The sequence below is a fragment of the Sorghum bicolor genome, chromosome 3 (genome assembly GCF_000003195.3).
Source record: "Sorghum bicolor cultivar BTx623 chromosome 3, Sorghum_bicolor_NCBIv3, whole genome shotgun sequence".
NCBI lineage: Eukaryota > Viridiplantae > Streptophyta > Magnoliopsida > Poales > Poaceae > Sorghum > Sorghum bicolor.
In genome coordinates, this window is record NC_012872.2 from 53940548 (window position 1) to 53952885 (window position 12338).

The 12338-nt window shown below is 43.8% G+C and overlaps 1 protein-coding gene and 1 long non-coding RNA gene across 2 annotated transcripts; one reads left to right on the plus strand and one right to left on the minus strand.

Annotated features, from left to right (window-relative positions):
* Nucleotides 6857-8376, plus strand: LOC8082490 (vacuolar amino acid transporter 1). Its single transcript, XM_002455849.2, has 2 exons — nucleotides 6857-7059; nucleotides 7131-8376. Exons 1-2 carry the CDS (start codon nucleotides 6888-6890, stop codon nucleotides 8261-8263), a joined length of 1305 nt encoding a protein of 434 aa, XP_002455894.1. The 5' UTR covers nucleotides 6857-6887; the 3' UTR covers nucleotides 8264-8376.
* Nucleotides 8275-11352, minus strand: LOC110433955. The gene is made up of 2 exons (XR_002451413.1): nucleotides 11197-11352; nucleotides 8275-10445 (listed from the first exon to the last, which is right to left on the minus strand). It is a non-coding gene; the product is annotated as an uncharacterized LOC110433955 (long non-coding RNA).

Sequence of the window (12338 nt, forward strand, 5' to 3'; positions counted from 1 at the left end):
TGGACTCGATGTCGTTAACGACGCGGTTCTTACCCGCACACTCGAGACCTAAATGACCTAGTCTAGTGGGATACGAATTAGGGGACAACCTTCGTAGAACTATCGGAGAAACTCGTTAGGTGAAGCTCATGGCCGCGAGTCCACCTTGCCATGGCCATTGGGCTTTACCCCATTTCTCCCGTGTTTATCCTAACCACCTCGTATGCTTGTACCACTTCGACTATAGCATTCCCTCGGACCTAGCGGTGACAACCACATCGCTATGGGCCTTAGGAATAGCCTTGTGCTGATTTAGATGCACAGTCATGGTGCCCTACAAGTGGGTTGGGATCGTGGGGTCGTATTCCTTTTATCCAACCGTCGTTGTTCCATGATGAGTTGGTCGAAAGAGTATGGACTCCATTCTTCTTCTCTCTTGTTCTCAATCCCGTCGATCCAGTAAGATGGGGATTAAGCCCCTTTTGCTTGTTTGATGTTTTGTTTCCAATCCCGCGATTCCCGCCGTTGCTATGGCGAGCGGATCAAAGGAAGGTGAATCCCGTGTCTTTTTCCGCCTTTTTGGTTCTTCGTGCTTAAACTCTTGTATGCTTGTACCTATATCGATCGTAGCATTTCTTTGGTTCTTGTGGTGACAACCGCACCGCAAAGAACCTTAGTGATGTCATAGTGCATTTAGTGCACCTAGGTTGTGGTACCCTACAAGTGGTTTGAGTACTCGTGTTCCTTATGTGTCACTCTTTCTAATCCCCCGTCTCTTACCATGGCGAGTGGATGGGAAGAAGTAGACCACTCCCCTTTTCTTCTTTCCTTGTTCCACCCTCTCTTGGCTCTCGCCAACTACAATGGCGTATGGATTGAGAGAGACCGGAACTTCGCGTGCTCATAGTCTTTTCGATTCTTGTCGATCTCCGTGATGCTTGGATCGAAGAGCCACTACCTATGGTGTTTGCTTATGATAAGTTAGGGTCTAAGCCAATTATTAAAGTCGTACAGGTTGACTTAGTCGACCCAGGAAGTACCGGCTAGGCTAAGACTCCAGCTTGTACTTAGTGAACAACCATTCCCATTTCTTTTAGCCCAAAGATCGGACATCCGCCGAGAGGGCTAAGCCGTTTTCCTTTCGTTGCTCTTTTAGTGTAGTTGTTCCTCAGTGTTATGTCGTCTCTTTTCGTAGTCTTTCGAGGTCTAGTGGTTTGATTGTTTCGCCTTGTTTGTCGCTTTCGAGGTAGTCGCTTCGAGGTTAGCGTTGATCGGACCAGGACCAGTTGAAGGAAGAACATGTAGAAAGGAGGATCTTGGATGAGTACAACTACAAGTGAACTGAGGATCTTGGAAATGTCACTCGACAGGTGCCACGTCCCACCCAACCTCGTAGAATCCTATTAGACATGCAATAATGTAGATGCTAGTGCTTTACTTTTATGCAAATGAATTGAGATAGGTTGCATGGTAGAAATGCTTGTGAGCCATTGCCTTGTTGCAACCTATAACCCTCGCACACCCGCTGTTAGGTTAGACGCTTGCATACTACTTGCTACTGCTTCTACTACGCATTATATCTGTGATGTGATGCATTGTGGAGGATTGGATGTGAGTGGATAAGGCACGTGGTGCCGATAACTGGATAAGAAATGGATAATGGACTTGGGGAGATCTTGGCGTGTGTCTTGGGTGTGTGGTGAGGGTTGAGTCGACCGAGCAGGATTTACGACGAGTCTTGGGACAAGTCTTGCCGGGGAATGCTACCTGGGCGTTCTCCATGAGAGATACCTGTGGCGGGTACATGTGACAGGGAGAGGTCCCGGAGTGGAGTGTCTTCGTGGGACGAAGCACCGGGATGGGAGGTGCTGTATAGCACGGGGTAGCCGGGTGTCCCGTCGAGAGGGGCATCGGCTGGCCCCTCGTGAAGATGTCCTGTTCGGTTACCCTAAGGACTGAGATGTTCTGAGAACCGGTTCGTAGGAAGCCTTACACGCCACTCGCCTTATTATGGTGCGGGACGGATGTACGACCAGCTAGTGCGGTGCCACTACTACTAGGTTGATAGCGGATAGTGTAGGGAGGTACGGGCATGAGGACCCACACCCTCCTAAGACAGCGTAGTGACCTTTGGGGGCCCGGTACTACGCCTCACAGTCTCAGCATGCCGGTGGTACTCCGGTATGGCCCCAGTCCTGAGTGGTAGGGTGGCATCGTATTTAGTTGGAAGGCAGCCCGGTATCAGCCTAGACGAGCCGGTTCGTCGATGATGGTGATCTTGTGGTTAGTGTAAACCTCTGCAGAGTTTGGTTGATCGATCGATACATATGCCGTCTTCTCGGCTATGGACCTTTCCTATGTTCCGCTTCGCTTGACTAGTGAGAGGAGTCCCTTCTATCTTCCCCTGGGTTTGTGTTGGATCCGGCGTTGGCCGTTGAGGCAAGGCACGAGCGGGAGTCGTACTTGCCGCCTAGAGAGTGAGAGTGTGGTGAGATGTGTGTGATGGGATGGATGGATGGATGTGTGGATGAGATGGATTAAAACTTGATGAATTATTATTATTAAAATATTGATGAACTTGCATAGAAAAAACTACAGCCATATATAGGCCTCTTGATCTACCCTTTTGCATTCCACTTACCACAAAGCTTACGCAAAAGCATAGGGTGGGAGCCAGTGGCCAGTACAAATCGTACTGAAAATTGTTTAGCAGGTTTTGAACGTGATCTATGACGATAACTACGGAGAATAGAAGGATTAGGTGGTCTCGTTCCTGCGCTCAAGTTTGGTTCAGAGATGAAGGCTGCGCCCGCTGATAAACTACGCCGACTCTGATGATTGTCCGTGAAGGAGGAGCCTTCACCGCTGTCGCGCTACATCGACTCTGATAAAGACTCGCGTGTGTTTCCGCTAGAAAAACAATGTAATAAGCTTGTTAATCAAGAGTTGTAAAGCAAATGTGTTGTAATCTTGTTTCTCACGATGTATGACTACGATAACAGCTGATATATGATAATGCGATGGTTCAATTTTTGAATTATCACATTATAATTCGAATCTGTGGATTTTTCCCTTTGTGGAAAAATCTGGGTCGTTTCATATCTATACTTTTATGATACTATTTTTCAAGAAAAATCTATTCATATAATTTTCACATTTACAAACTCAACAATTTAAAAGTTATTTATGATTTATATTCTCAATGTTTGACTCAAATCTTATCCAAAACGACTTTTAAATCCGATATAGAGGGAATACTGAAAAAGTGTACTGCATCAAGTATAAGAGCTAAGTCCAATAATAGAGCCAAGTGTTTGGTATTAGCCAAGTTTTAAAAGGCAAGCTATACAATAGCGGTCTCTTATTTGTCTATAAGAAAAAAAAATTATTGTTAGACTTACCCATGTTCCACCTTTATTTTCTAATCCTTCTCACATTCACTTAGTGTATCGACCCACCACTACATTATATGTATCTATGCGCAGCTTATTGTTTACATGAGAGACACGCTACTTCTCGCTACTTCTCTCTCTCCTCTCTTCTTTCCTTCACATTAGCATTTATTTGGCTATAAGCTAATTGTTGTACTTGCTCTAACGAAGAACAAAAAGACAAATTTGCATTAAATATGAGCACAAATTTAATAGGTAAACTTGCCATTAGGGGACAATCCCTCCTGATTCCTTTTAAATAAGAGCACAAATAGCTGACTCGGTCTTTACGGTCCATCTCTTAGCCTATCTATATAATAGTTATTATCTTTTCACTATTAATATATGACCCATTTTATTCGCTTATAAAGTTTCATGCTTTTTGTGCATAATTTAGTTATAAGTTTACAGTCCACTTCAATTCCTCTCTCTTTCTCTTTCCTCTGTCCCGTCAGCCCACTTACAATATACTTGCTCCGATTGTGTTGTAACCCAAAAACGGACATGGTAATTAATGTGATTTCTTGTAACCGGCTATTGGGCAAAAACACTGAACGAAAACATGTCCAGTATGAATGAAGAATTCAACACACTAAAAATACTAAAACGGCTACGGACAAACTTGCACCCATATGCTTCGATTCTCTGAAGAAATGCAGTACGCGCTGCTCGGTTGGAGTATGAAAGAATGGTTACCTCTACGGCTACGGAGATGTGTTACAGTGTGTGGTTAACTAGTGCCCTCCGTACGGCCGTAGGCCCACCATCCTGATCAATATCGTCGGTACACGCAACTCCTAAATCTAAAAGGTAAAAAAAAAAACACGCTTTTCACAGCGGTATATAGGCGACGTGGATCCGTGCTGGCCGCGTGGGCCTTGTGCACGTAAACTGTAAACATGGTGTTCCCGCGATGATGCCCACGACGTAAAACGTCAGCACGTCACGGTCACAATGTGAATGAACGACAATAGAAATACCGTGTATTTACAAAAAGGGTTCACCGCGGGATTAGCATGTCTTAACATCAAGCACAGGCGCCTCATGTTGCACGCGTTCTTGTTACTTGCGGTAATAAAAAAACACCCAGGCCGCGATGCGATACTTTCTCCGATCTACTTAGCGATCAAGATTCAAACTTATAAAAACTTTAACTAATAATTATTATAATACAAACTTTATATAATTAGATTTATAAAGAATTATACTATTTAATAATTATAAATTTATAAACATAAATAATATAATATAAACTAAAATAAATGATCAAAGTATAAACTATGAGATCGTATCATCTTAACTTGCGTCAGATAAAATAGAGGAGGGTTGCTCGCCCTGTCTCCGTCGTGCCACTCATTTACAGCATCATCCGGGTAATTGTATGTATCTACAGTCTAGGATAGGATAGGACCATGGAAAGGGTGTCGTCCAGTCTCGCATTAGAGCAAGTATAATAATATACATTAGCCGGCTAGGAGAAATCTACGTCGATAGAAAATAGCCCACGTTGGAGAGAGATTACGGAGCCAGCGCTTCCCATCTCGCCCGGCTTGAGCAAAGGTATGAGAAAGAATTAACTCTTCCAGCCTTCTCCTAGCCCGCATACGAGCGAGATGTCGTTGCTTCTGTCTCTCAGCCTTCTCACAGCAGATTGTTTGTACATGTGAACATTAAATGACTAGAATCTATGTTACAGCCAGCCAAATAGTTAGCTTGTTGTATTTGTTGGTTTGTATAGCTGGCCGCATAGAGCAAGTATTATGGGTGGCTGAGAGCGGGCTGGATCCGTGTTGGCAGAGAGAGAAAAGTGGAGAGAGTGCCCAGCGGGCGTCTCACCAAACGCCGGCATGAAGCGGGCGATATACGTGTTGCTCATCCCCATTCGTTGATCTCCTGCTTTGCTTGGTCCTCATTGGTTGCATGTGCTCATGCATTGCTATGCTTGTTGCTTCCGTATTAATTGAAAGCCACGTCGGACTTCATTTCGCTGGCTAGCGGGCGGTGTTATTGTTCTTGCTCTAACATGGCACAGGCTTGCAGCCGGTTGCTAGCTAGATTATTACTCTTGCTCTCACAGAGATTGACCACTAGGAATGTGTGTACGAGTGCATGTTTCTAATTTTTGTGTTTTTAGAATCATCATGTTTCTGTTTTTTGTTTCGTTTTTCCGTATCCTCCTCCATCTATATACTTCCGATCTTTTTTTCTCCTCTGTTGTTTCCGTTTTGTTCTCAGTTTTTTTCGTGCCCACAACATTTCGGTGTTTTATTGGTCCCGCTTGGTTTTTGTGTTTTAGATTTTTTTAGCTTGTTTTTCCCCTTTTTTTAGGCCGGTGGTTTATAACTTTTTTACGAACATAAAAAATATAATGTAGATATGTTAATGTGGGACTTTGAGCTATTTATTATCTTTCTCTAAGAAATAAAGACTTTTACCATCATAGTCTTGATTAAAAATAAAAGTTATTCTTATTAAAAATCAACCAATAGTCAAACTAATCAAACCAAATCTTATAAGTGGTCTGTTGACTAATCCCATAAAAATAAATCTATCTCTATAATCCCCAATGAAGTTTGCTATGTGAAAAAGAGGTCTTTCACCACAATCATTGGCGATGTTCCTATGAAAAACCCTATCCTCACCAATTTTGCACTGGAGCATCGACTAGCAAGCAGAGTAAGGGGGTGTTTAGTTCCCATAGATCCAAAATACAAAATGCCAACTAATTTGGAGTGATGAAATGCAAAATGCTAAAATTTTCATGGTTATGTTTAGTTCCATAAAAAATGCAGAATTTATTGTCCTCATGAAGCCTCTTGAGGCTCATTTTGGAGTTTTTTGGCCTCTTGAGACCAAAATCCAAAATGGAGAATAACTACTTTTTGCTAAAAATTTTGCATGGTGTTTAGTTCTACTCAATCCATCCCAAATTGTAAGTCGTTTGACTTTTTTAATATCAAGTTTGACCACTCGTCTTATTCAAAGTTTTGTACAAAATATTACTTTTTTTTTGTTGTGTATTGGTTTATTAATAAAAGTTCTTCAAGAATAACTTAAAATTTGACTATATTTGCATAAATTTTTTGAATAAGACGAGTGGTCAAACTTGGGGTAAAAAAAGTCAAACGACTTACAATTTGGGATGGAGGGAGTATTTTGCAAAATGGTGGACCAAAACCCAAAAATTTTTAGGAAAAAATAGGAATTAAACACCCCGACTCTCATATATAAATAGATGTCTATAGATTAAAAAGTCCACATTAACATTCGATAGGTTGTTTTTCCGTTCAACACACGAGCAAATTTGTTAGTAGATTAAAAAGTACATTAGTATCACATTTATAGGAGAGAAAAAAAAAAGCTTTCCCCTATTGAGAAAGACGTTCAGAGTTAGTTACCGATAAAAATAGACCCACGTCCATGGTTACATAAAATCCGGAGGCAATCTATGAAGGCCAACAAACTGCCGAGCCAGCGATGGCGGCGGCGGGGAGCCCTCTCGATGAGCCCTTCCTTGTCCCGGGCAAAGACAGGGAGCAGCGCGGCGGCGCCGACGATGTCGCCAACATAGAGGCGCAGCTCCTCCTCCATCACGACACGGGCGCCTCCTTCTGGCGGAGCTGCCTCAACCTCAGCAATATCATCTCAGGTACGATTACGACCGTGCGTCCATCGATGATCTTGTTGATTCATCCGAATGCAATGTGATTCCTTGTATAGGCGTCGGGTTGTTGTCCGTGCCGTACGCGCTGGCGCAGGGCGGGTGGCTGAGCCTGGTGCTCTTCGCGGTGGTCGGCGCCGTCTGCTACTACACCGGCGAGCTCATCGCCCGCTGCATGCGCGCCGGCGGCGGCGGCGGTGTCAGCGCCGTCAGGAGCTACCCGGACATCGGCCAGCTCGCGTTCGGGCAGCCCGGACGGAAGACCATCGGCGCCATCATGTACGCCGAGCTCTACCTCGTCGCCGTCAGCTTCCTCATCCTCGAGGGCGACAACCTCGACAAGCTGCTCCCCGGCACGGCCGTCGGCCTCCCCGGAGGCTACGTTCTGCGGGGGAAGCAGCTGTTCACGCTCGTGGCGGCCGTGGTCATACTCCCGACGACGTGGCTCAGGGACCTCTCCGTTCTCGCCTACGTGTCGGCCGTCGGGCTCGTCGCGTCGGTGGCCCTCACGGCGTCCCTGGTCTGGGCCGGCGTGGCGGAGCACGGCTTCCACGCCAAGGATGCCAACGTCTTCAGCCTCGCCGGGCTGCCCACTTCCCTCAGCTTGTACTTCGTCTGCTTCTCCGGCCACGGCGTCTTCCCGACGGTGTACACCTCCATGAGGGACAACAATGGCTTCACCAAGGTCCTCCTGTTCTCCTCGGTGCTGTGCAGCCTCAACTACGCGCTGACGGCGGTTCTAGGGTACATGATCTACGGGGACGACGTGAAGTCGCTGGTGACGCTGAACCTACCCACGGGGAAGGTGTACACGAGGATCGCCATCCTGACGACCCTGATCACCCCGCTGGCCAAGTACGCGCTCGTCATCCAGCCCATCACGACGGGGATGGAGGAGAAGCTGTCGTCGTCGTCGAGGGGGAGCCTCGCCAGGGCGGCCATCAGCACCGGCGTCGTCGTCAGCACGGTGGTGGCGGCGTGCACGGTGCCCTTCTTCGGCTACCTCATGTCCTTCATCGGCTCCTCTCTCAACGTCACCGTCGCCGTCCTGTTCCCGTGCCTGAGCTACCTCATGATCGGAAGGGTTCGCCGTGCCGAGGCCGCGGGGATCGTCGCCATACTAGTGTTCGGAGTGTGCGTCGCCGTCCTAGGAACTTACACCTCCCTGCACCAGATTGTGAGCACATTTTGATAGCACATTTGTTTTTAGCAAGCACCAACATCGATTCTTTGATTTGTTTGTTGGATTGAAAAACTGAGAGATTTGTAATGCAGTTTCGCGGATAACCTGCTGATATACTGTTATTTTGTCTTGTTTTCTGCAATGCACTTACTATCACAGTACCAAGTTTAGGGCCTGAATCAATAGGGCTAGTTACTCGATGGAGTAAAAAATTATTCTACATTAACTGGAGTTGGCTAACAACTAGCTGAAGGCTTAGCTAGTTGCCATATGAGCGTGCATCCGGCACCTAACTTGCCCTGTACCCTGTTTCTGTTGCGCGAACCCTGTACTTCTGTTGAGAACGGCGAACCCCTGTATTCAACTGACATTAACTGAAGAATGCAACTGATTACCATGCTGCACCTGATGGTAACACTGAACACTCATCAATCACCGATGCTGCACCTGATGCTAACACTGAACTCATCAATCACCGATCTTCAGAATTTGAGATATACACCAACGAATCACCAATGTTCAGAAGTTCAGATACACACCAAACGCGATGTTCAGAAGTTCAGATATACACCGATCGCCGATGTTCAGAAGTTCAGATATACACCAATCGCCCATGTTCAGAAGTTCAGATATAGTGGGTGGCTGCCTGCAGAGTTACCAACAGTTTGGTGTCATGCAGACAGCAACAACATCAGATAAAATAAAAGGCCCTATTTTTACCCGCTCACCAGATGAACTAGTGACCAAAATATCGCTACGGAGGTTGGTCGCAATTCAGTTTGGACGGGTAAGGGTAAGGTTTCGAAACATGATGCCGAGACCTGCCGTTATCTGATTACTGATATATTCTACTGTATGTCTGTAGGTACTATCAATCAGTTGAAATGTCCATAACAAGACCGAGACCTTCTGCCATTATCTCATCAGTGATAAGTATATTATATGTGCTATCAAAGCATACGGCTACTGGCACTTAGATCAAAGTAGTGCCTTCTTATATTGAAATTTGAACGCAAACAGAGAAATAGAAAAAAATTAAATTGAAACAGATCGGTTGCTACTGCCATGCAGATTCATATGCTCCAAGAAGTTTCAAGGGCATCAACTAAAAATATGAATAAAAAACATCAAGAGTCCAGAACTCCAGCAGAAATCTCATAAAAAGAATGCATGTCCCACTAGAAGCGTCATTCCTACTTCCACCGGGAAAAACAAGCTACATCACAGGAACATATACATTGTCCAAATCTTGTTCTCATGGCAAAGAGCACACACAACTCAAACCAATTTCCTCCACTTACCACAAGAAACAAGATTCAGTTCAAATTTTAACTAATCCTTCATGGCCTGTTTGATGGGGGCCATGTGAGTATCTAAATCCAAACCCATACGATTCAGTTCAGATTTTCAACCAATCCTCATGAATCCCTTTATCAGTCAAATGTATTCTTTTCAACACATCTCATCAAGAATGCAAAAATACCATGTGGTATTGTCCAGGGCCCAACAGATTATGTCTTGGGGTGGATTGTTAGCAACTTCATAATGATGTGTCTACCAACCCATCCTGTGACTGAGCAACCTATCTACATTAGCCAGTAGGTATAGATAGACTGGGGTGACAAAACTATAGGGATTGAGTAATAGAACAAAAGGGGGACAAATGATTTCTTTCTTTCTTGTCCTGAACAAACATACATGGCCCTTCTCAACTTAAGGACTCTTTAACTTGATCCCAAATGGTCACTCCTGAAGTAAACCTTTAGATTGTTAGCAGGCAACATGACAAACTATCCTTTAGAGACTAATAATTCCATACAGATTCTACATCACCGTTTCTCCTCCCATGCTGCTTGTATGGGCATCGGCTACTGCTGCTCCAACTAGCAGCACGTCATGGCCATCATTGCCTTAGAGTAATCAAATCCTCCCATGTTGCTGCCGCTGCCTCCACACTGCTTTCAAAATTACCAGCTTCAAGATGCAACCTTGTTCGCCTGATTCATCATATACAAAATAGTAATTATGTTGTCCAAATAACTCCTGTTCAGCTGATGGTTCCTTTTTTCTCTCGAAAACGCAGGCGACTGATGCTGATGCTGATGTTGATTTGTTGTGAGTGAAAAATACTGTTATATGGCTGAAAAGTAGTGCTGATTCTGGCTGATAAGCTCAAGCTAACAGGAGTGCACTGCAAGTAAATGTTCTATTCAGTAACTGACTAACTGTAATGTTCCAGGAGGTGTGTGTCAAAGCAACAATTGTATCAAGCAAAAAAAAGGTAAACTCATGCTTTCTCAGCAAAGTTTGTATGTTCACTGCTAATGAGAAATGTGCTTATCCTGCCTTCGATATTTATAACATGATACAGTGCTGTATATCGAACCGATGCATCATGAATTCCCACTGGTACAGCACATATGATTTATGTTGAAACATGTTCTGGTTTCATAATAGTATGATGTGGATTGCATGTGCATAACTCACTAGCTTACACACAAGTCTCATTGTTTAGAGTATCTGAAGCATTTAAAACATAAAATATATTTCTATTGAAAAGGGGTAAAGAAAGTAAACCAGAACATTCATTTGAAAAGTGAACTGAGTGAAACTTCAGTAAATAAAAAGATAAATAGACAATTTTTTTACAGTTGCAAAATGAAAGCAAAGAGTTCTATCTAGTAGTAGTAGTAGTAGCTAAATGCCCATGCAACACAGACGACAAAAACTGTAGTAACAATATTTGTTTTATGAGGAACTGTTCATAACTTCTGTATTGGGAAAACTTAGTACTCCCTCCATTGGTTTGTCTTTTTTAGATTCATAGGTTTACTATGCACCTAGATATAATTTATATCTAAGTGCGTAGCAAAAACATGTACATAGAAAAATGGCAGATGGGTTGTCAGAAAAATGGCAGATGGGTTGTCAGAAAATTCTACCTTATGTAGCTTGTTCAACAGCTGAAGGGGTGTTGACCAAGCCTTGTTTAGTTCGCAAAAATTTTCAAGATTCCCCGTCACATTGAATCTTTGGTCGCATGCATGGAGCATTAAATATAGACAAAAATAAAAACTAATTGCACAGTTTACCTGTAATTTGTGAGATAAATCTTTTGAGCCTAGTTACTCCATGATTGGACAATGTTTGTCAAATAAAAACGAAAGTGCTACAGTAGCCAAAAACCAAAAAAATTGCGAACTAAACAAGGCCGGTAAATCCTCAACTGAAAGGAGAAAGGCGTAGAGGGCTTAGGAGTCAGGATATATAGGATTCTTGCAGAGGTAAACTGTTGTTTCTGTAGCACTGAGATAGTAGAACAACTTAAATAATGGCATAAACTGTTGTTTTCTGTAGTTTAAGTAGCAATTGTCATATTCCCACAGTTTATGCATTCTCTTAGAGCATCTCAAGCAATGCCCCCTTCTTGACCCCCTACTCTGGATTTGGGTAGTGGGGGTCAAAAAACCAGCTCCAGCAAACCCCCTACTGCACCCCTACTTTTGTTGCCCCCCTACTTTTCCCCTTTCACCCTCTATTCCTGTTGGCACCCTACTCCACCGTGCAATTTTTTTCCCCTTCTTCTCGGCGCTCGAGCACGCACGAGCACCTACAGGGGCCCTCCCCCGGCACAACCTCCCCGGCGGCCGCCCCTCCCCCGGCACATATTCCCACAGTTCAATGCAATATCCAAGTTCTTGTAGCTGTTGAAAAAAATAACAATTAAACTTAATATGAAGGATATAATGCAGATACAGAAAATGAACCAAGAAAGTAATAAGCTGCTACCATAAAAAGATGGAAATCATGTACCAAAAGGCTCAAAGCTCAACACACTTTAGCTACACGCTAGTTAAAAACCCCAATGACAATTATAAAGGTCCAAAAAGGAGAATGTGACATGAAGCTAACCACAAGCAGCTAGCTAAGTACAAGCTTGTTGAAATATATCTTCCTAACTCCAATCATGCTATTACCTCGAAATTACCATTCATGAATCAATGAATTATTTGTCATGTTAATATAACATCAAGAAATGGATGCCTTACCAACCAACAAGGAAATCTAAAAGCTCCAGATGATT

Coding starts and splice junctions, on each gene's coding strand:
- LOC8082490 (XM_002455849.2), top strand. CDS start 6,888: ATGGCGGCGGCGGGGAGCCCTCTCGATGAGCCCTTCCTTGTCCCGGGC. Junction 7,060..7,130: donor CCTCAGCAATATCATCTCAG/GTACGATTACGA, acceptor TTCCTTGTATAG/GCGTCGGGTTGTTGTCCGTG.